The sequence below is a fragment of the Colossoma macropomum genome, unplaced genomic scaffold (genome assembly GCF_904425465.1).
Source record: "Colossoma macropomum unplaced genomic scaffold, Colossoma_macropomum, whole genome shotgun sequence".
Taxonomy (NCBI): domain Eukaryota; kingdom Metazoa; phylum Chordata; class Actinopteri; order Characiformes; family Serrasalmidae; genus Colossoma; species Colossoma macropomum.
The window spans coordinates 35129484-35154596 of NW_023494785.1; the positions used below are offsets into that span (position 1 = coordinate 35129484).

Genomic DNA, 25113 nt, shown 5'->3' on the forward strand with positions numbered 1-25113 from the left:
TGTAATATTCTGGGGTGCAGCTCACTATAGTAACCCAGCATTCACTTTGCTAATTTGTTATACAACCATTCAGAATCCCTCCTAACTTTGATAATCATTAAAAAAAAAAATCAGACACTGAACACAATAATTTGTATTCAGTATTTTTCATGCTGTGCTGCACTAATTCCAGTTAAAAGGGACTAATTTTGCTCTCTTATTATGAAGCATGCAGTTGGTCTGTGTTCTAAAAGTCCTGATGATATTCATATGTTCAGAAAAGCATATTGTATTGTGACATAATGTATCATGATAACAATATATCTTGTCGTATTGCCCAGCCATAAAAAAATCCCACCCTCATGTATCCATCTCAAAGCAGTTCCTCCAAACTTCAAGGTACATCATGAGAAGGGGGCTTTCCTGGCCTTTAAATAGGTAAATCTCACCCTTAAGACAATTGTGGTGTGGCTGTAGCAGGCAAGCAGGCATGCTTACAAGAGATAGCAATGGTTATTGTTTTTATTTTGGACAGAGTTTCTGGGAATGCCACTTATTTCAAAAATTTCTGCTTACTTAAATCATTACAACTTTCAGAATGCCCAGTCCTAGAGAAGCTTTCTGAGTCAGAATTATTTACAGTGGTGGTGATAGGAACCAGACATCTGATGGGTTTAATGCCTCAAAAGCTATCTTACAGAAAGTTAAATGTTTATAAATATGGTGACATGCAGGATACAATGTTTTATGGTAGTTTTGAGATGAAGCTGTGGCTTATTTTATATTTATTTTTTTGTTAATGTATTTGTGGTGGAGAGATACATGCTGAGTGTTGTAAGGTTAAACAGTCTCCAAAGAAAAGTTTTGTTTTTTTTTTTACATTTATCACTACTGTACCATTTGAAACTGAATCATGCTTAAATTTTTACAAATTGGTGGAAATCCCCTTTAAAGGGGAACTCCACTTATTTTTCAAAAATTCTGCATAGTTAAATGGTTAAGATGTAAACAGAGTCATTCAGAGTCGTTTGGTATGAAATGCTGTGTTCAAGTGAAATTTACAGACAGAATTGTTCACAGTAGTGGTGATAGGAACCAGACGTCCACCTCTAAAAGCTCCCTCACAGAATGTAATTACATGAAATGCTTATGAATAAAATGCCTTATGTTTTAAAACATTGATTTACAGTAGTTTTGTGGTAAAGTTATGGTCTAAAACGTATTTTAATCAGTTAATTTGAATCTATCCATGGTGGAGGGATACATGAAGGGTGTTCTAAGGCAAAATAGTCCCTGAACGTAATTTTTTTCCCCAGATTGACCATTATTTTACCATCATCAGGGTTACCGAAAAGGTTCAGAAGACATGTGTAAGTAATAAAATGGCTTTATTTATATTGTAGACATTTGTACTCCTGGTTCCTATCACCACCACTCTAAAGAAATCTGAGTCTGTAACTTTCCCTGAAAATGATCCATTTCAAATAAAACCACTCTGAATGACTTTGTTTTTATCTCAACCACTGAATTATAGAGGAAATTTTGAGAAATCAGTGGAATTCCCCTTTAAATGCAGGCATTTGTATAGTCTACTGTAATCATAACCCTGAACTAAAGCCTCCGAGCCGCAGGCGGCGCACTTACACGCGGAGAGCTCTTCCTGCCTGAGCAGCTCCAAGAAGGAGATTCAACCCGCCATATGTGATGTCGCAGATTCGCCAGAAACGTCCGTTAAAGTAATTTTAATATAATAAAATTTCCTCAAAATGATCTTTGGAACCAAAAATAAACATTAGGAACATTTGGCGAGGCCTTTGGACCACGGATTTATTTGAGAACGATGGACCCTACGCGAGCAGGTAGGCAACAGAAAAAAACAACATCCCGTTTGCAGGAACGCAAAGAAACAGCCAATTCCGATGATTTGATGAGCGGCGAACGGGCTGCGCTGAGTAGAAGGAGCCAGCGAAACTTCACTGCTCCGAACTGCGAGACGGCGAGGCTTCAGTTACTGACTGCACGCAGTTTTCTCACTTTTCTGTAACAGTTTCTACTTTGTGCGGATTCTAGTTTAAATGCGTTCTTCGCTCTGCTTTACGGACGAAATGCTTTAATTATCTAGTCCTCAGCACAAAATGTTCGTCTCGAAAGCGGTCTTGAGTGTCCAGACCAGCCAACTTAAAGGGGAATTCCACCGATTTTTTAAAATGTATGAATAATTCAGTCTTTGAGATGTAAACAAAAAATGCTGAGAGGTTCGACGTGAAGTGGTTCAGTGTAGAGAAACTTACAGACTCAGATTTCATTACAGTGGTAGTGATAGGAACCAGGGGTAGCCCTGTCTACAACACAAATACAACCATTTTATTCATTTTATTTATTTTATTTACTTTCCAAAACCACTAATGAACCTACACGTGTCTTCTGAGTGTTTATATGTAATGTTGAGAGCTGGTAAAATAGTAAATCTTAAAAAAAAAGTTTTTATGGGGGGACTTCTTTGCCTTATAACACCCTACATGTATCTCGCCACCATTAATAGATTTTAAAAAGTACATTGTAGCCCAAAGGTTTATCTCAGAACTGTCCTCGGACAATGCTATGGACAAACTGCTGCATATTCATAACCATTTCATGCAATAACTTTTTTGTGATGTAGCCTTAAGATACATTAAACTCTCCAGACATCTGGTTCCTATCATCACTTCTAACAATTTTGAATAAGTTTCTCTAGAACTGAACATTTTGTATTAAACCACTCTCTTATTCATCTCTTAACAACTTATTAATGCTGAAAATTTAAATTATAAATTCTCCTTTAAACAAGGGCAATGTGTTCTGCAAAGAAGTAGTTAGCTGTTATAGTATGTGAAACGTTGCATTAAAGAAGGAGTCCTCCCACAAACCAAAATGTAATATACAAATTTGTACCAAGAACTAAGGGAAAATGACTGGTTGTATACATTTTATAAAATATGGTTATATACATTTATAAAATATGCAAGGGGTTTCTATTGGGAATATTGCAGTGGTTGTGCCAAACAGCTTGCTTAGTGGTGAAGTGGCAAATACAACCTGCCATATTGCTACACTTGTACCAGCACATGACCCGCTATATAGGTGTCATTACTGCACTGAGAATGGTCAAATAATATCTGGTCAGTGGTGGTCCTAAGGTGGTCACCAAGAGCATTCCAGAAATTTCAGTCCACTTGTGCAAATGCAGTCTCCATAGGTCACTTACCCAAATTTCTAATTGTAGACCAAAGCAAAGGTTTTAGTCCAGGCCCTTCGGTGTCCTCCACCAAAGGGCCATGGCTAGTCAGTTCCATTATTCCTAACTGTTTGGAAACCTCTGCTTTGACCGCAAGAGTTCCAAAAGAAGAGGAGTAGATACAAAAGAACTGACAACTCGTTATGTGCTAAAAGCCTGTCTTCCAGCAGGCTTTAAATAAGAATAATTCTCCTGAGAAGCCAGTCTGTCATGGAAAAAAGATACTTGTTGATAAATCATAAATTATTACTGGTAAATGTGTTTTCCAAAACCTACAGTGTCAAACACTGCAATAAAATGCACCGTTTGGACTGTAATGTTTTGTCAGTATCAGAAAAAGTGGATAACATAAGCAATTTATGTTCAGCGCATGGTAGATGAGGTGAAGGACCTCCACACAGGGGTCCATTTGAAGCTTTGTGTAGAGAAGGTTCTTCTCCAAGCATTAGGACTGCAACTAAAATTACTTCTATAATCAGATATACTGTCCACTAGTGTTGTAGACTATTCTCAAACTAAATAAAACAACTCTTTCACAACATGTTTATATAAATCTGTTCACTTCCAGTTAAGGCATCTAATTGATCATTTCCATGATGGCTTAACTGGGTATTATTTGTTGATATTCTTGGTTCCAAAATTCAAACATCCCTGGAGGGCAGATCAGAATGTTCTTATTTATTTAAAAAATGCATGAATGTCGTTTGGTTTATGTGCAGTTAACTTTAGGTGGTGATTCTGAATAGGTTTTAAAGGCGGAGGGCCAGTTTCCAAAAGTTACAATGCAAAGTTAAGCTTGGACTATAATACAATAGTAATTTATAATATTTTTAGGCTATTTGTTCTGTAATGTTATATTTTTTTAAAAAACATAAAATGCAATAAATGATAATGAATATGCAGTGAACTTCAAACAAATGTCATTTTTCCCCTTGTTTTCATTTTTATATTTTGAAAAAATCTTTATATAGTATTACAACGGTCTTGACGAAAACTCGACTCTTACAAAGTCTTGGTCTTGAGTTTTCAATATCAGTTTTAACAAGCCCTTTGGGGGAATCCCCAGCATTTCTTCCTTTATTTTACTAGCTGAAGAGCCCTTGGAGGGGCAAGAGATTGAGCAAACACCATTGTCGACTTTTGCAGTACAACTTGCCCAGAAATGATTGGGACCTGACGCATTTTCCTTTGCAAAGCAGAGAATAATGGCAGACAAAGCGGTTTATAAGCTATAGCAATAAACTACTTTAAAAGGCTTGACATTTAAAAACCATAACGTGATTTGCTGGACAAACTGCTCCATTTGTTATACATGACTGCTGATACTTCTTCACTTTCCTCTGCTGGCTTGTTAGCATGCTAAAGGCTACACGGCTGACAAGAACAAAAAGAAAGATGTTGCACCACAGTTCTACTACAAGTTTATAGCCAGACAAATCAATTACTCACACACCTTATATAAATTATGCTTATACGTCTTAACGTCTTAAAAACGTTTTGCGTTGCAAAGTTTGCATAGTTAGCTAATTAGCTCACTGAGGCTAACCTGCCAAGGACTATCCATTTGAATAATCTGCTCCTCAGTGTCCCCTCCTCCTCTTCTGCTGTCAGTGACCACCTGTGTAACATAGGTGGGACTCTCACATGAGTAGTGAGTCAAAGTGGGTGAGGAAAACTTAAAAAAGAATTGAAACAGGGCTTCTGTCTTGACTCGGACTTGACTACTACAAACTCTTGGTCTTGACTCAGCCTCGACTACCACAAAGTCTTAGTCTTGACACAGCCTTGACTAGTACAAAGTTTCGGCCTTGATTCTTACTTGATGTCTCCAGGTCTCGATTGTGACTTAGATACACCTTGGGTAGTCTTGAGTACAACACTGTCCACTACTTTTACAGTTTCTTCAGTTCCTTGTCCATTTGGACGTGTCTCCAGTGGTCTTGACTACAAAACTACTGTCCACTATTTTAGCAAGGATCTTCTTCAGTTCCCTGTCCTTTCTATCTGTGATTCCTTCTTTTATGATACAGCAAAACAATAGAAGCCTTATTGCCCTAACACTTTCTGTAGTGTATTACAATTTGTCAGAAAGACGACGTGCATCATATAAAAATCATTGCACTTGCACAAAAAAGTAGATGTGAGCGATGCATCAATATTTTTTTTATAATCAACGTTGTCAACTTTGTCAAATGATCATTGCGGTTGTACCTTGCACTTGGTGTAGCGTGGTGGGTAATGCTGCAGCTGAGGGGGATTTTAGCTAGACATTCATTCTTAGTCAATCCTAAAACTGAAACATATTTAAACCAGGTTCTTATACTAAAAATGTTAACTCTGCTGTTGTTGTTTGTGTTTACAGAGGGTTCTCCAGTCTTCATGTGCAAAATATGCAACCTGTTCTCTCCCAATAAGTCACTGCTCCTGTCTCATGTCCTTGAGACACATACCAAGGAGGGGAGTGATGCTGATGACGTCATTATCCCACTCAAGCCTTTACAGTCACCGCAAGCACCACCTGCAGGTAGTCCATGAATGTCCTACATTAGAGTACTATCAATGCATTTGCACAATTTTATTTCAACCAAAATTTAATCTTGTTCCATTAATACAAAAGCCTTAAATGCATTTTTGTTCGTGTAGATGGTGTCGTCAAAAGAAAACGTGGCAGACCGAAGGGTTCCACTAAGAAGGTCCAGGCAGACAAATTGAGGTTGAGCAAAGCATCCAATCAGCCAAAGAAAGAGACGTGCAGCCCGAACATGCAGCCAGAATCTGTGGCTGAACAACAAAGTGAAGATGACACAGGTTTGGAGTGCAGAAAATGCCAGCGCAAGTTCAGCAACAAGCGGCAAATTTCCAAACACATCTGTTTCGCAGGACTCAAAGAAGTCACTGATGAGGATGAGAACCATGGTAAGCGTTTTTAATGCTTATATAATTGGAACGTTGGAGAAAAATTAACAACTATGTAGCGCACACATTGGCAAAAACACAGTTCTGTTTCTCTAATAAATGCGGTGTACAGCAGATATGATGATAATACGTTGCTGAGAGTGGGCTTTACATGTACAACGAGGGGAAACAAGTACTAGGACACTTATGCTTTTTAATTAATATACTTCTGGTGCATATACAGACATGATGTCTTTTGAGTTATAAATACGAACCAAACAGTTTGTATTTATGAGCGTTACCAAAACGTTTTATATGAAAAATATGAAAAGGAAAAAGTACTCAGACACACTGTATTAAAATATTCAGATATGTGAAGAATAAAAATAAAAGTAAATCAATTTCTGTGTATTAATGCTGCAAACATTCAAATAAAAATAAAAATGTTCTCATGCAAACCGCATCATTATAAAAGATGTCATTTGTGGGGAAGATATCACACAAGTGGCAATCGGAAAGTGAAGGAGCTTCCTAATCTTCTCAGGGGCAACTTTATTAACCAATGCTTAAAAAAGCTACAGAGCCAGAGCAAAGACCTTAAACATGCCAAACAGTACAACTGGTTTGATTGATAATATGCACATATAAGCGGAAGGTTCATGGAACCACAATTAATCGTCCTCTGACAAGTGTGCCATGCAAGATTTCTCTCAGAATAATGATAAAGAATGCAAGAAAGAAGCCAGCTGTCACTCCAAAAGAGTTGCAGGACGACCTGATAGGAGCAGGAACAACAATTGCGTAGAGAACAATAATCAGTGAACTGCACTGCAGTCATCTCTGTTTCTACATCCCACACAGAACATCTCTGCTAAAAAGGGAGGTCAGAGATGCATGTCTAAACTTTGCACACAAGCATTTAGACAAATTAGAACTCTTCACTCTGGAACAATATACTCTAGTCACATGAAACAAAAATAGAACTCTTTGGCAATAATTGACCTCGTCGTATTTAGAGAAAGATGGGCTGGGCTTATGATCCCAAGAACACCATACCCACAGTGAAGTACGAAGGTGGTGGCATCATGAAATAGGGCTGCTTTTCTGCAAACGGTACTGGGGTGTGCCATCCAATTAAAACATGAATGGAGTGATGTACCGGGAGATGTTAGAGGAGAATTTAGTCTCATCAGCCAAAAAAGGGAGAGAAGGACGTTTCAACAAGACAACAACTACTAACATACAGCCAAAATAACTCGAGTGGTAACTAAAAAATGTGAAGGGCCTTGGATGGCCTGACCAATATCCTGACTGGAATCCCATTAACAAACTTTGGGGGATGTTGAAATTGTAAAGCCATCACAGTGACCCTCGTAAAACTTGGGGAATTGAAGATGGTTTGCAAAGAGGAATAAACCACAGCTGAACCATAAAATTGAACCAAAGTAGCTGCAAAAAAAATTACTTCTTACTGCAGACCTCTCAAAGCTGGAATTGTCGGCAAAGTACTAATGTTATTAATTCATGGTGTCTGCATAATTTTTTAAACTATTACTTTCATTTTTAAGCATATCTTTGTTTATGCTTAATAATACATACATACATTTGAAGCACTTATATGCACTAGAAGTATATTAAATAACAAAAACAAAAGTGTCTGAATACTTGTTTCCCTTCACTATAGCAATTCTATATTATTCTATATTATTTGACATGTCAGCTGTCGTTATTTGGAAAATTCTTCCTGTTACGAATGGATATACTGCACTTTCAAATGAAACTATTCGGATACTGGATTTTTTTAAATATCTGGTTTTCACCAGGAGAACTTTTAGACTCTCATAATGGTCAGCGCTTTGCTTTTCAGGGAACAATCCAGACACTGTTAAGACAGTAGATGGAGAAGAAAGTATTGAATGCACACCAAAGAAGGCACGAACAGTAAGGACAAATAAGGCCTCTAGTGTAAAGGACCCAGAGTCAACAAGTTGCACCAAAAACCCCATCGTCAGTGTGGTCCTTGCAGCTCATGAAGCCATCCCTGGTGAGATATCAGTGCAACACTGCCTTAATAAATGAGAGTTCATGTATATTGATTTAATTGAAGATGCTGCTTTGCTGCAGGTGCCACCAAAATAGTTCCAATTGAAGCTGCCCCAGCTGAGGAGGTTATCCCACCAGAAGCTACCGCAGAATCCCAAGAGCCAGCGCTAAAGAAAGGTTATCAAGAATATGCCATACAGCAAGCTGCTTACGAGGTGCCTCTCAAATCTAACAGGTGCAGATTCTAAGTTGCTGCAAGATTCAGATGACTCGTCACAACTACTTGAGTGGCATGTACCCGAACCCTCAATTGCATGCTTTATGAGAGCAAATAAACCTGATTATTAAAATCAAAAAACATTCTGAGGCAACATTGTGTGACAACGGAAATAAATTATATGAAAAACAGGATTTTTTTTTATCTAAATATTTTGAGCAAAACTGATTAAGTAAACAGTTTATTGATACAAAAAAAAGAGCAATTCTATTTCATGTTACTTGCAATGAAACCATGTTACCATTGTGAAGTACTGTTTTGATTTCTTGCATACCAAAGAATCAATTAAAAAACACAAATAACTGCTAAAATATAAAAGAATGAAGTCATTTTCAAGTAGTCAGCATTGGTGTTCAGTTTTCTAAACAAAACTGAGAAACTAAAACTGGTCAAACAGACTGTATGCTGATGGCTACATGACAGAAATCTACATTACAGAATTTCATATGTAAATAAATAAAAACAAAAAACCCTACTAAACAATAAGTACAGTGCTCTTGCAAGTAGCTTTGTAAGTGACATTTGCTATTAGCTATATCCATTTCATTGTAACACAATGTTGCTTCTAGGCAACAAACATGTTTAATCAATTTCACATGACATAAAAATCACTGATTTGAAATTTAAGGTTGCAAAAACGAACTTCACACTCCAACAGATGTGAATCTTATTTTTGGATAGATGAAAACTGGAGAAAAATAGCTTTTCTGAGGGAAATTGTCAGCTGCAGTAACACCTCATCCACAACAAAAATAAGGAAAAGGGTTTGTTATCCTTAGGCAACATCATGCAACAGAGGGTTGATGACAATACTTTAGGTGTAAATTACTAGAGAACCAGTTCTTCTTTACCACCATGTTATACAAATATTTCTCCTTATTAATTATACATTTATATGAGTTTTTGGCAGTAATTAATGATATCTTTTCTCACAGGTTAGGGCAGACACAGTTGAAAATTTTCACTTGTGAGTACTGCAACAAAGTCTTCAAGTTCAAGCACTCTCTTCAAGCCCATTTACGAATTCACACCAATGAGAAGCCATTCAAGTGCACCCAGTGTGACTACGCCAGCGCCATCAAGGCTAATCTCAGTGTTCACATGCGGAAGCACACTGGAGAGAAATTCAGCTGTGAGCACTGCTCGTTCAGCTGCCTGAGCAAGGGCCACCTCAAGGTGCACGTGGAGAGGGTGCACAAGAAGATCAAACAGCATTGCCGTTTCTGCAAGAAGAAGTATTCCGACGTTAAGAACTTGCTCAAGCACATCCGGGAGAGTCATGACCTGGAAGACAATAAAGTCAAAGAGTCCTACGATGAGTACAGACTCCAAACCAGAGAGGGCAAGAGACAGCTTCTATATGACTGTCAGATATGTGACCGCAAATTTAAGAACGAACTGGACCGCGACCGTCATCTGATGGTACACGGCAGCAAGAGGCCCTTTGGCTGCGAGCTGTGTGATCATGGTTCGACCAAGTTTCAGGCACTCCAGGCTCATATCAGGAAGCATCCCTTCATGTATGTGTGCGCCATTTGCCTGGAGAAGTTTGTCAGTTCGGTGCGCCTCAAGTCTCACTTCCAACACACTCACCCTGAGGTGGACAAATCCACGGCTTTCTCGGATTCTATCCAGAGGAGCTTCTGCCTGCTGAAACCTGGAGATGATATTCAGCATGACCTATTGAAACAAGAGGAGCTGGAGATTACGAGGGAGTTGTCTCTCCTCAATTCGGAAGAAGTGCTTGTTGCAGAAGCAGGCACAATAGAAGAACATGAGGATCAAGCTCAGTGTCTTGCAGGTTTAGCTACAGAGACAGACCCACTGGAGCAGGACTCCCAAGAGGGTTTACCTCCAACACATAGCATCAACAACTGCCCTGTCATTGAGACTGGGACAACTGTGGAAACTCGGACACATGGGACAGTTTGTGAGGCCACACTGGACAAAGTTCAACCCCAGGGCAGTTTGCCGAGCGTGGACAGCAATGTAACACAGTTTGAGAATGCTGACAAAGAAAATATAAACTTGCCTTCACATAGTTCTTCAACTGAAATAGCTGATATGTCATCAAACCAGCAGATACTGTCTGGAGATGCAAGCGACATGCCAGTAGCTCAAAGTGAATCTGCTTCTCAAAGTAATCTTGCCCCTAGTGGTGAAGAGGCTTTGGCCAACACAGACCAAGAGGAAAAATCTGCTTTCTTGCAGATTTTAGATCAAATGCAAAAAAGGCAACTAAACATGGAAATTTTTGAGAGGATACGTAAAGTTTATGGAGACCTGGAGTGTGAATACTGTGGTAATTTGAATATACAAGGCTGTTTTCATTATTCTTTACAAGGGCTGGGATCACGTTTTTCACAATTATTGAGAAAGACCATAAAATCAATTTTAGTAGAATTTATTGTGTCTTCTTTACATTTTGCAAGCATAGTGCTCTTCTGAGTGTCTCTTCGCTGTGAGAAACTCAGAAATCGTATTTTTCATGTTAAATGCTTACAGGTGCATTTTTAACAAACTAAAACTTTCGCCTCAATGCACACTTTTTATTTTTTATAACACCTGCATGAAGAAAACAATGTATACAAAAAAAATGTATCCATCGAATAGTAACACCATCAAACTTAACATTTTTCTTTTAGCCAGCGCTCAAAGACCCAGACACAGAGTAATAGCCCATTCTGCTAATCCGTTTCACACCATCTCAACCAGGAGGTAGATACTCTTCAAAGCAGGTGCTCTGAGCATTAAAAGAGTGAACTATGGGTGATTTTAGTATGTATAGAATAATCCAATTAGAAACAGTTTATCAAAACTTAAAACTGTGATGCTGATGCCCCTCAGTCCCTTCTGAGGGCCTCTCATTTATCATCGTTCGTGGAAATCACTGTCATTGGATGTCATCTAGGTGTATCCTATAAGAGGGAAGTAGGTGGGCAGGAGGCGGGACTAAAATTATGCTGTTTTTATAAAGCAATTAAAATTGTACAGTTTTGTGATTTTTGGGGTTAAATTTGTTAGAGGGTGGCGTGGCACATGATAAAAAAATGTTTTGTTTAAGAACTTTTATCTGAGTCAAGCCAGTCTGTTTAGTCCTTTCAAGTATTGGTACCCCTCACAAAACAGGGCAAAAACAATCATTTAAAATAAACAACACATATGATGATCTAAAATAAAACCAGAGAATTTTTGTTATTTATACTTTGGAGGAATTGTTGTTTTAATTGCTCTTAATGTCATGGACCTTATTGTTGTCTGCAACCACTTCCTGATTCCATGGGGTATAAATATGGGGTTACACACATGTATGAAAAACAGAAGATTGTGGACCTGCATAGAAATTAGGAAAATGTTACAAAAAAGTAATAGTCAGCTGAAATTGGCATTAAGCGCAATCAGGGTGATAATAAAGTTGTAAAACATTGTGTGGTGTGGTCACAGCAAGACAATGATCCCAAACACACATCAGAAACCACACAAAATCAGAGTTTTGGCCCTCTCAGTTTCCAGATTTGAACACATTTGAAAAAACCTCTTGTGTTAATTGAAGAGGGCGGTCCATTAGCGAAGACCCAAAAATATCAAGGAACTGGAAATGTTCTGCATAGAGAATTGGTCCAAGATCCCTTAACAAGTGTTCTACAGTGTTGTTAAGCATTACAGGAAGCAGCTTTTATTCCCTCCAGGCGCAGCTTCAACAAAATCAATAATGGGGGTGCCAATCTTTCTGAAACCTATGTTAAAAAAATATACTAAAGAAATCTTTTTTAATATTCCAAAATATATGCAGCTTACCAGTTTGTTTAAGCCTGAAATTTCACCTATTGCATGTGTGGTTTGTGTAATATATTGATTTTAGATCATTTTCGTGAAAAGTGCCGATAGTTCTGGAGTTGACTGTATATGATTCTGTTCTATAATTGTTTTATAATTCTGCAGAATAGAGACACTTAGAACACAGTATATCATAAGCATCCCGTGAGCATGCATGTAAGCTGGGCAAATGGTGCACACATGAAAATTTCAACCTTAACATGGGAAAACTAGGTATATTTAGACTCATATGTATTAATGCTTATCAGTTTTTGTCCTGATTTTTTTATCAGTTTTTTCCTAAATAGCCTGTTTTCCCAGCCCTACTCTTTATCATCTTATATTTTCCAATCCGTACACTTCATTCTTCTCTGCTCTGAATGCCTTTGTGTTTGTGATTTTCTTGTGACAGGTAAGCTTTTCTGGTACCAGGTGCACTACAACATGCACGTGCGAACACATACACGTGAGCACCTTCATTACTGTTCCCAGTGCAGCTACTCTTCCATCACCAAAAACTGCCTGAAGCGGCACGTCATCCAGAAACACAGCAACATTCTCCTCAAGTGTCCTTCGGAAGGGTGCCAGTACTGCACGCCGGATAAGTACAAGCTACAAGCGCATCTTAAAACACATTCAGAAATTGTGAGTACCTAAGCTTTTTGTCTTTGGAGAAAAAATAGCAAATATGTTGTCTTTTGCCAAATTTTGCACTTTTGCAATGTTTTTTTTTTTCTAGGTTAAAAAGCAATTTGTCTGTCCTCTCTGTGTGGAGTCATTTCCAGAAGACAAACTCAGATATCATGTCAAAACTAGTCATCCAGGTAAAAGAAATTTACATGTCTAGTACAATTGTACCCACACACTATGACCAAAACTATGCGGACACGCCTCATAATTATTACCATTACCATTGCTAACAAGTAAAACAATTTCTGAGTTGCTAGATCTGCTCAGGTCAACTGTAAGTGCTGTTATGTGAAATGGAAGCGTCTTGGAGCAACAACAGCTCTGCCACAAAGCGGGAGACCATGTAAACTCACAGAGCAGGGCTGACTCGCATAGTGCATAAAATTGCCTGTCCTCATTTAATCACCGTAGAATTCCATAATACCTCTGGAAGCAACATCAGCACAAGAACTGTGTGTCAGGAGCTTCATGAAATGGGCTTCCATGACCGAACAGCTGCACACAAGCCTAAGATTACTATGTGTAATGCCAGGCGTCAGCTGGAGTGGTGTAAAGCACACCTCCACTAGATTTGGCAGTGCAAACGTGTGCTCTGGAGCGATGAATCATGCTTCACTATCCGGCAGTCTGATGGACCACTTTGGGTGTGGTAGATGCCAGGATAATGCCACCTACTTGGAAGAGTGATAATGATTTGGGGCTGTTTTTCAGTATTTTGGCTAGGCCTCTAAGTTCCAGTGCATACAAAGACATTTTAGACAATGTATTGCTTACAACTTTGTGGAGGCAGTTTGGGGAAGGGCCTTTCCTGTTCCAGCATGACTGTACCCCAGTCCACAAGTCCATAAATATGTTATTTGATGAGGTTTTTGTGGAGGAACTCCAGTGCGCTGCACAGAGCCCTGACCTCAACCCCATTAAACATGAATGGGATAAACTCGAATGTCGTTTGCAAGCCAGGCCTTCTCGTCCAACATCAGTATGTGACCTCGCAAATGCTCTTTTGACTGAATCTGGTGTATCTTGTGGAAACTTTTCCCTGAGGAGTGGAGGCTGTTTCAGCTGCAAAGTGGAAGGGGCTGGGATAACTCCATATTAATTCCCATGGTTTTGAAATGGGATGTCCAAGAAGCCAATGTAGATGTGATGGTCAGGTGTTGACATACTTTTGGCAATAGTGTGTGTGTATAGATATATACAGTTTTTCCCCATTTTTTTAAAATATAAAACAGTAATGTATGTGTTCCTTTACTGTTTAGATGCATCATGGAGTACCATCTCAGAAGCACTAGGAATACGTGTACATGTAAAAGGAGTGATAGGGAAACGAGCCTCCAAATGCCCATACTGCGACTACTTCTTCACAAGGAATGGAGCTGACATGCAACAGCACATATGGGCTCATGAAGGTGAGCCAGAAGTCTCTTTTTTAAACGTTCCACAACAAGCACATCTAAACTCCAGAAAACCTTGGTTCTGTCCTAGCTTTACAGGAATAATAATAATAATAATAATAATAATAATAATACATTACACATAGTAAACCAATAAATGCAAACTGAAGATGGTTAAGGGAAAAAAAGCTAATTATCTCTCTTCATTTAAGCTTTTAATCATCTTTCCTGCTTGTTATTTACTACATGCTAACTGTCCCATTGTCCATCTTTTTCCATTAATATGATCATCGATAGGTTTGAAAGTGTTGCTCCCTTCAAACAAGTACTTTCATTTGAAATTAATGTGGGTCGCACTGACAAGGATTAAGCTTGAACCTGGACTAAATCAGGATTTATCTGTAAATCCAGTTGCACCAAATTTTGAGCCTAGCTTTAAAGTAATCTTACCTTACCTTAAAACCATCATCTTGGTCTTTGATTTCCATTAAGATTAAATGTAATCCTGTTGCTCCATTGCTTCAACCTTTATTGAGGCATTCCATTTAAAAGTGGAAAATTAAAAAACCCACATTATATCATCCTAATTACTCTTAATGAGTGGAATGTGTGTGCTTCTTAATGCGGTTGAGTCAACTGTGTCTGATCACTGTTGCTGCCACTGTTTGGAAAAACAGTGTTGGTTTAAAAAGCACAGCTTGCTAAAAGGCCAATATCTCTAGTAATACAACAATTGTGTCAGAATTTGGAAGTCTTCACTATAAAAATAAAATAAATTCCTTGATTACTATCCCTAAATCATTCCCTGCCAACTCACCTAGGGCATGTCCAGCCATGTAATGTAATTTCCATTAAAAACTTTGAGGACAAACTTTTAGTTTAACACATGCAGACCGTGCAAATTTGTGCTTGTAATAGTTTTAAATTATGATTTTTTAAAGTTTTATCTTAATAGTGTGTTTATTTGCTAACAGAATGACTGACCTGAGTTGAAATATTATTGGACATAAACACTTAGAGTAACATTTCACCCTAAATAGATAATAAATTCCCACAACAGGGTAATTAATTGGACGATGTACTTTTTATGTCGAGCTGTGCAATAATTTTTCTTTGAAATGTAATATTTCTATAAAATCTTTAGATTATTAAATTCTGCAGCACCATGAATTCAAAATTGCTGAAAGTCTGTTGTAAAGGCCTTTTGGCCCTATATGTTCTCAAAAGGAACTTCCGATTTCCTTCAAACTTTTTACTGAATAAGAACAGTGATGTCTAATTACCACATCATAACATATACATGGCACACTTGACGAAGAAGAAAATCGAATTGTAAAACAAACATTGGATTTCCAAAATAACCTTTGTAGTGCTCCTTCAGGTCTATATAAGACATGTACTCTTACATGAGTTATGATTTATTAATACATGTATGTTTCTCGTGCTAATACACGCATACAGGAGTGAAGCCCTTCAAGTGTTCGCTCTGTGACTACGCCTCTCGCAGTAAGAGCAACCTGAAGGCTCACCTGAACAGGCACAACACGGAGAAGACCCACCTCTGTGATTTGTGTGGGAAGAAGTTCAAGTCTAAGTGTACTCTGAAGAGCCATAAGCTTATGCACTCAGCAGATGGTGAGCACTTTTAGCCTCATTGAAGTCACATTTACATGTTATCTTCTTTAGTTTTGCACTAGCTACGAGGCTAATGTAGTTATCAAGCAAGCACGTGCAAAGATAGACCCCAGGGGGGGCTTGAGCCCCTGCCCTTTTGCCCTCAGACTGTCCAAGTGCCTCCTGGTCGCTGTGGATTAGGCTTTGAAGTCAGAGAATGTGTGATGAGGGAAACTGCCACCAATAATGTTTTCTGGGTTTGTCAGACACTAGAGGGCTGAATGAAAATGAATGGATTCCTATGGAGCTTTGGTTTGGTAATGCTTAGTCGTTTTCTTATATAGAATAATTCAGTAAATTTTTGAATTCAGAACAGAATAAAAGATTTCAACACTCCAGTTATAGGACTTTCTAATCGTGCCTCATGTACATTGACATCAGTGAGCATGAACACTTCACTGATCAGCTCACCAACCAATCAGCAATTAGTAGCAGTAATGCTAACCAATCAGTGCTCAGTAGCAGTAATGTAAACCAGTCAGCACTCAGTAGCAGTAATGCAAACCAGTCAGCACTTAGTAGCAGTAATGCTAACCAATCAGCGCTCAGTAGCAGTAATGCTAACGTCCTATGGCCCAAAATCTGTTTTCTGTAGCAAACGGAAACAGGGGTGTTATTTGTTTTTTTTGTTGTTGTTGTTTTTTAATTAATTTATTTATTTTTTGCAATACATCCTTCAAGTTTTTGTTTTTAACTGTTTAGCTCCATCCATCCCCATTTATTGGGGACTTGCTCACTGGCACCATAAGACCAGCAGTCATAAAATGGAACACATGGCTCTGGTATTATCGCAATGCGAGCGTTTTTGGGTCGTTTTTACATTCTTGTGTGGATATAGAGATTTTCAGGAATGCTGGTAATGTGGACAAAGTTTTTTTTTTTGTGGTGAGAAAAACTTTTTTAAAAATTGCAGACACGACAAGGCCTCAGTGTGTATGGCTCCTTTTTTCTATACACTCTGAAAAGGTCCACAGGTGGTGTGCTAGTAGTACAGCACAGTGTTTTGTTTTGTTTTTTTTTTGTTTTTTTTTTGGTGCATACCCCCTCATCCAACAATAGTATCGTCATTCAGTGATTGCTCAGGGGACACAATCGGGCAGCAATAGACTGTGTGGTGATTTAGGCTTGCAGTTTACACAATGATAACTGGTCAGGTATAAGCCTCCTTTGCTTGCAAGTTAAATTAGCCTTATAGCTCCCGTGTAAAACTAAAGAAGAAGACTTTGGCCACTAAACTTTTCTTGGCTGATTGACTATGTTCGTGATAAAGGGGCAAATTGTATAAATGATATTTTTTGCCAAACTTTTGGTAATATCAGCAGTCAAACAGATGGCAGTCTGGTTTATGTTTGTCTCAAATTGGCACTCATGGTATAAACCTTTCCAAGCAGACTTTGTCCCTGAAGTGTCATTTCATTGACAAGGATAAGGACAGACAGGACCTTGTATATCCTTAATGAAATATCAGCTCATTTTGCTCTACTGTAGGTAAGCAGTTCAAATGTACTGAGTGTGATTTCACTGCGGCGCAGAAGCCACACCTCCTCCGCCACATGGAACAGCATGCTTCTTTTAAGGTAAATAAAACAGCCTTTTAAAGCTTTCACCGTTACACAGTTTTCATAAAAAAAATACTCAGACAAAAAAACAGTTCAAAGCACACTTGTGATGGAAGCTATTGGGCAGTCGCAGCATTGCATGAATGAATGTTTATGCGAAATAAGGTTTAAACATTTTTACAGATCACTTTCATGAATTCTACAGTCAGAAGTAAACAAAGCTGTACATTTTTAATCCATTCTTTCAGAGATGGTACTAGATTTTTAAAGGGAAGAATTTTTTGGATACCTTGGCGATACATGGAAAATCTTAGGAAGAGTAACCGAAACTGCTTTTTGCTTGTAGATTTACAGTATTGCAGTGTTTGAAAGTTGGATAAAACTTGATACAATAGTTTTGTGAAGACATTTCCTAATGGTACGAGATATAAATCTGTATTTTATAAAATATATATATAAATAATGTTTCAAAATGTATTCTAAGAATTCAGCAACTGTCCGATGGCTTCTAGTTAAGTGAGTTTTGAGCAATACTAACATTGCCAATGATGCTCTCAACTTGCTTACTGAGAATCTGCACCATGTACATGCTTCAGTCAAACTGAATTAAAGGCTAGCAAAAGCCTGTTAGCGCTTTGCAAATGAGATCATGCTTATTGGTCCCCCACTACAGTTTCATAAGTTAGTGTTTTTGAGTGTTCTGTTCAAGTAATTGCTTGTTCATGGTTTTAATTCTAAAGGAAAACTGTTTTTCAGCCATTCCGTTGCGCACACTGCCAATACTCCTGCAACATCTCAGGCTCTCTTAAAAGACATTATAATAAGAAGCATCCCGGTGAGCAATACTGCAACACAGGTCCTGGAACAGCCTCTTCAGAAACTGTGATAGAGCAAGGTAGGCTCCTTTACCCCTCTGTACTGAGCTCTCCTCAGGAAAGAACTGCAGTTTCACAAATCCAATACATAAAGAGTGATCTCCTTGCTAACTATATTCTGAAATTTTTCACATCACCAAATCGTTAACTGTTTCTTTGTGCTTAGGTGATCATTGGCAATTTGCATATGTGTCACATGAGCAGTACATAAGGGGGGTGGGAAAAAATAAACTACACAGTATGTGTGGCGCAAATGTCTAAGTGTTCACTCTGTCATCAAGTTTGATTCCTGGCGATGCCACAGCCATCTGTGAGTCCAAGAGAGCATAATTGAGTTGGCTCTCTCCCATCATTCAGTGTGATGCTAACACTGGTGTCTGTTAGCGGACATAACAGAATTGATAGTTAGCTTTCACATGTATTGGAGGAGAAACATGCTGGCCTTCACCCTGCTTGGTAGCATTGTGTAATGGGGAAGAACTACCCAGGTTGAGCTAGAGGGTGAAGTTGGACATGGCTAAATTGAGGAGAAAACTGGGTAACCAAAAAAAGACAATGTAATTGTAGGAGAAACTGAATGTTTAATTCAGTGTTTAAAAAAATTGAAGGAACATGAATACAGTGTAAACTGGGAAAGTTTTCTTTTGGAAGCGTAATTGCACGCCAGGTGTATCATGTAAAACGCTTTGCTTTGTCGTTCTGGGTTTGGTCTGCAGGAGGAGTGAAATGTCCAGTCTGTAACTATGTTTACGGCACTAAATGGGAAATGAACAGACACCTGAAGAGCAAGCACTGGATTAAAGTGGTTGAGAATGACCGTCTTGGGCTGAATCAGTGGGAGGTGAGTTTTCCTAAAACGTTTCTCTAAAATGTTGAAGGCTGCCTACATAATATATACATATACATTGAATGATGTATTTAAAGTGCAATACTTGAAGGTTTATGAACAGCCTACATCAGTATTTACAGACATATTAAATGACAGTATTAAATTACAATGTATTGTTGTATTTTTGTCCATTTATTACATAGCCATGAAGTATCATACCCAAGTAATAGGACTCATAAGGCAGGGGGCTTAGTTAGACATACTTCTACTTGACTTACAGAAGTACTGGCTCTGTGATTACTGTTTTTTTTTATGTCTGTAGCCACACAGGTCTCCTTTAGAATAAATTGTTCATTAAAATAATATTACACATAGGCCCTTATTCATTAAAGTTGCATAAAAATAGCACAGACTGGGTTGCCCTTAAATACGTACGAACTGCTTTGCATTCGATTAATTAAACTTTCAAATGATGTGGAAAAAAGCAGCAATGATGAGTCAGCTTCAGTGCGTAAAATCAAGCCCCGCCAACCTATACCTCATTTACATATCATTTACAGCCAATGTGCTTGTAAAATAAGTACATCCACTTTTGTCCTAGATTGCAATGTGCACAGATTATTAATATTACTGTTATTTTCTATTTTTATTTCTTATTGGTGTTATAGATGATATTGATAATAGTTTTGGTTAATTAAGCAGTTGTTAACTATTGTGCTCAAATTTACATGCACTCCTAGCAGTACATATACACTAAAGATAACACTGATGAATAGCAAAACTTACTTGGTGAAATTTTACATTTTAAGATCGGATTTGACCATAACTTTGAAAAGGGGCCAGTATTTATAATACGCATTTTTAGTTTTAATACTTTAAAAACCATTAAAAAGCAAAGTGCCACAGTGCTTTAACTCAGTCCAGCTGTACTTACATGTGGGAAAATATGTACAAAATCTTTCAAAGAACGGACATGTTTCAAAGTCAAGTTGAAAACCCATTTTGGACATTTAACTGACTTGGACTTTAGAATCAAATTCTTTTGCTTTGAGTGACTCTATATCTTAGGTATGTTTGTTTTATTAAAATAAATGATCACTAACATAATCCTAACACTAAACTTTACCAAATGTTTCTGACTTTCAGTACTGACAATTTTAGCTAATTTGAGCAAAACTCAAAAACACTAGGCAGTACATGACTAGCAAACACTGCTTTGAACAGTTGTACACACATAAAAATTTTCATTAAAACGCAAAAAATGACAATTGCCGGAAATATATATTTTGTGTAGTGACAATTCTTAATGTTACACACTGATTTTCAGACATTTACTTGAAAAAAAATGGATCTAACTGCTCACCAGGTGGCCATGAGGGACAGGGATGAAGTCTCACTTCCTGCTCTAAAATGCAGGGGGTGTGGCTTGGGTTTTTTAAACTCATGATGCATCCTAAGGTCTCAACATCACTTCAAAAGAAATACAAAATTTGAACACTGAAAAAAGCATCCCAATAGAAAGTACCCTATAAATTATGAATTTGTGTATATCTCTATTAGTGCCTTGACGTCAAATAGATTATAATGTATTCCTTAAAAAATAATGCATAATGCAATCCACCTTTAAATAATCCACAATCTTACATTTCTAAGGACTAATTTTTTATTTTTTTTACTGTGGGACCTCAGTTTGATCTAACTCAGTAGTCTATATATTGTGCTCTACACTAGGCTGTAAACAGGATAAATGTCTGTCTCTTTAAATTACGAGCCCTTATATATCAATATATTGTCATTTTATTCACAAAACAACTTGTCATCTTGCAAACATTTGCATTAGCTGTTCATAGACACTTGACTCTTGCTATTTAAATGTTATTCCATGTTTATGCATGTGTCATGAAGGCCCTATGTAGGTAGTCTTTAAATAAAGAGTTATGCAATATCCCTATGCTTTATGCTTGTTCAGGTGGTAGAATCAGTGGAGGAGGCGAATACACAGTATCTTCAAATTGCTGAGACAGAGGACGCTCAGGGAACAGAGGCTGCTGTGTCAGCACTGCAGAACCTGCGTTTTAATACGCAAAACGGTCAGTTCTCACGATGTGGCTAGAAATCCTTGGAGCCCTGAGAAAAGCTTACAAATAACACATAATATTAGTTAAAATTGAATTTATAATCCTTTGCTTGTTCCAGGGCCACTTTCCAGCTCTAGGCCCCCTGAATCAGGGTCCCTTTATGAAGCCCCCAGATGTGGCAGCTAAATACTGAGTGAAGTTTGCATCATTCTCATGCTTTTACTTCATTGTTAGGTGTTGTGTCAGCCACAGCAGCGGACAGACTGGACCCTGCCTCAGTTAATATTCTTCAGCAAATAATCGAGCTTGGCACCGAGAACCCTGATGCTACCGTGGCCTCTGTGGTTGCCATGGCGCCTGGCACAGTCACTGTAGTGGAACAGGCAAGTCTCTACTTTAAACACAGCAGTGCATTAATTCCTCCTGAAGTTGCCTCATTCACACCTCTTAAAGATACATTACAGACCAAAATGATAGTTGGAAGCAGAGATTTTTTTTTCCCCACATTTTTTTTTTTGGTCAACTAAAACCAATACATGTTCACTGACATCTATTTTAAACATATTCCCAAAACATTCCACTGGTTTGCAGTGATTTCATTATCCAGACATTTTGAAAAATCAGTGGAAGTCCCCTGTAACTAAATGGTTAAGATATAAACAATGTCATTTAGAGTGGTTACATGTTGAATGGGTCTTTAGAGAAACATAGTCAGAATTGTCCACACTGGTGGTGATAGAAACCAGACGTCTATATAGTTTAAAGCCTCTAAAAGCTCCCTCACAGGACAGTATAGCACATGAAATTGGTTATGAATACCCTGCCAGATGGCTGAAACCTTATTTTACAATATTTCTGAGACCCATTCATGGTGGAGAGGTACATGCTGGGTGCTATAAGGCAACATAGTGCTGGAGTACATATTTTATCAGATCTACCATTATCGACATTACATATAAAAACACAGAAGCCACATGTAGGTTCACTGGTTGTTTTGCATTGTAAATAAAAAAGTTATATTTGCACTGTAGACATAGTGGCGCCTGGTTCCTATCACCAATACTGTGAAGAAGTTCAGAGTAAGTTTCTTTACAGTGAACCATTGATAAATACCGTGGATATAAACATCACTGACCGCCTATGTCCACTTATGATTGGACCACCCAAGGCGTACACTGTGGCCAAAAGTATGTGGACACCTGACTAATATAAGCTTGTTACACATCCCATTCCAAAACCATGGGCATTAATATGAAGCGGCAATTTATATGAAACTCTGTAGTGAGCGATGCAACAGAGGATAGGAGATTTTGACGCATTATGCACTTCAGTATTCGGCGGTTTATGTAGTCTACTGCTTTGTGGCTAAGTTACTGTTGCTTCTAGACACTTTCTTTTCACAATACACTTACAGTTGACCGGGGCAGATCTAGCCGGGCAGAAAAAAAAACTGACTTGTGGCACAGGTGGCATGTTTAAAGTCTCTGAGCTCTTTATTCTACTAAATATGGGGAATGCAAGGCTATATGCCTGATTTTACATACCTGTTAGGAATGGATGTGGTTAAAACACCTGGAACTCAATAATGAGGTGATAACAAGTAACAAATTACATTGTGTATCCCTACAATGTGGTGTCCACAGTGGCAAATACATCACAATAAAGTGCAGACTACACTCTCTGTATCGTCCTAGGTGACGGAGGAGGAGCAGCAGGCTGGCCATGCCATGATGATCCAGGATGCCCTTCAGCAGGCCTCCGTGGGCCTTGGAGAAGAGCACCACCTGGTGGTGTCTTCGGATGATGTGGAGGGCATAAAGACTGTCACAGTGTACACGCAGGGTGACGATGCTTCTCAGTTCATAGTTTATGTTCAGGAGGCTGTACAAACTGAAGAGACCACCACAGAAGTTGCCTAAAAGTCAGTTGAAGCAACAGTTTGGCAAAAAAATTTCCCCTCCTTACCCCAAATATAGCTGACCAGTCAATTTCGTTTGGTGTGTAAATTTTGCTTCTTTACTTTTGCAGTGGAGCTAAGAGGCTAATGTAGCTAGCAAGTAACGGAAGCTTAATTAGCACTGTGCAAACTGCCTCATAAATGATCACAGACTTTCCTCAAGCCACATAGACTTGCTCAAGTGGTTTTAACACAGTATGACACAATGTAACCTATAAACACAGAACCCATAAACAAAATTCAGGCTTCAGGATGGCTGCTGTTTCTGTTTTTAGCTATGCAACACTGGTATGTTGTCAGAAACCCTCTGGGTTAAGGGGGAAATGTGTGTAAATCAGATTTTTCTGCCAAACTGTCCCTTTAACAAGTGGACAAACTGCCATATGCCTTACAAAGGGTTGCCAGTTGATGCAATAAATAAAAATTCACAATTCAGTGGTCACACATCGTACACAACGTAATGAAAGACTAAACACCTAACTACTAATGGAGAACAGTATTTGTTTTATGGTTGCAATGGAATTCATACTGAATGTACTTTAAAAGAAAACTCAAAACATTTCATTTCCCTGTTATGAGAAGGTATATATAGCCTCCTTAAGAGCTCCAGTGCCACTCATAGCTGTTTCCATTCTTTTGTAGTTTTTATAAGATTGTAAATGTTACGGATACCAAAATTATTAAAAGAAATTTTACTATAAAATTTTGGACTATTATTAATAAAGCGTCTATGAGTTTCATTGTTTAGTACACGTGTCAGGCTCCAGTCTTCACAGGCCAAAACACTGCAGATTTCAGCACACTGCCTCATTAAACGCACCTCATCAGCTAATTAGCAAGGCCTTCCTGAACTGAATTCAAAGTGCTAGATGAGTGTAAACGCTATCTACACAGTACTTTGGCGCAGAAGGTCCCCAAATTGACATGCCTATAAGATACTCGTGCCCAATCCAATTTCTTCTTTGTACCCCTAGCCCTTATTTTCGAGGGTCACCCTAACCCCTTGGAGCTGAGTTACAAGGGGTAGTGGCTAAAAACTTGCCCGACGAAATGGGACAACCCTCAAAAGGACATTGCTTCATTAACAGGCTACTAGCGGTGCTCTGTAGGCGACCCGGCCGTCTTCAGTGATAGCAGAGAAGGGAAAAGTTCAGCAACCTCACTGCTGGGCTTTAGTTACATTTAGGGCATCATATGCTTTCAAAGAGGGGGTATAAGACAATTATTTATTATCGGTCACTGCACCGCTAATTCATTGGTGATATGAAGCTGAAGTCAGCTATTCACCAGCTTCTTGTTCTAATTTTCCCGTTCCACCTTAAATGGAACAGCAGTTACATTCGGCGTTTCAGGCGTCAACACTGCTGGACTATTTAAGGTGGAACGAGAAAGTTAGCAAGCTAGCTACTGATTTTTTTTATGCTTGTTACGAAGAAAACAACCATAATACATTGAAACGACATTAAACTAAGATAATACAATGATTATCGTAATTTTTAACGGAGAAAATTCTTACATTTGTGGGTTTCTTTGGTCGCGCACGCAGCCATCTTGGCGTTTTTTCTTTTTTTCTCATAACACTCCGTTTGGAGTGTGCCTCTGAAAAACCTCCATTTGGAGGGCCATGTAGCCCTAACATTTCGCCCTAGCCCTCCATCTCAAAAAAATTGGGACACCAAGACGTAAACGTGCAAAAACAGAGGGCTAAGGGCCAAGTGGTAGGGGCACGGGGTGAAATGGGATTGGGCCGTGTTCTCTCTCAGAAAAGGATCA

General features: G+C 38.5%; 1 protein-coding gene across 4 annotated transcripts; it reads left to right on the plus strand.

Moving 5' to 3' along the window:
• The first annotated feature begins 1523 nt into the window (after window positions 1-1523).
• Window positions 1524-24408, plus strand: LOC118823016 (zinc finger protein ZFAT-like). Of its 4 annotated transcripts, none has more exons than XM_036592385.1 (16): window positions 1524-1838; window positions 5616-5777; window positions 5897-6169; window positions 8016-8192; window positions 8273-8426; window positions 9404-10770; window positions 12697-12929; window positions 13024-13108; window positions 14234-14383; window positions 15830-16003; window positions 17531-17619; window positions 18358-18496; window positions 19193-19317; window positions 21275-21395; window positions 21618-21766; window positions 23078-24408. In XM_036592385.1, the coding sequence occupies exons 1-16, from the start codon at window positions 1820-1822 to the stop codon at window positions 23300-23302; spliced, it is 3642 nt and encodes a 1213-aa protein (XP_036448278.1). In that variant the 5' UTR covers window positions 1524-1819; the 3' UTR covers window positions 23303-24408. The 4 variants fall into 4 exon arrangements, with proteins under 4 accessions (XP_036448278.1, XP_036448300.1, XP_036448285.1 ...); XM_036592407.1 differs by having other exon boundaries at window positions 1524-1715; XM_036592392.1 differs by lacking the exon at window positions 1524-1838 and adding an exon at window positions 1925-2188.
• Window positions 24409-25113: the final 705 nt, after the last annotated feature.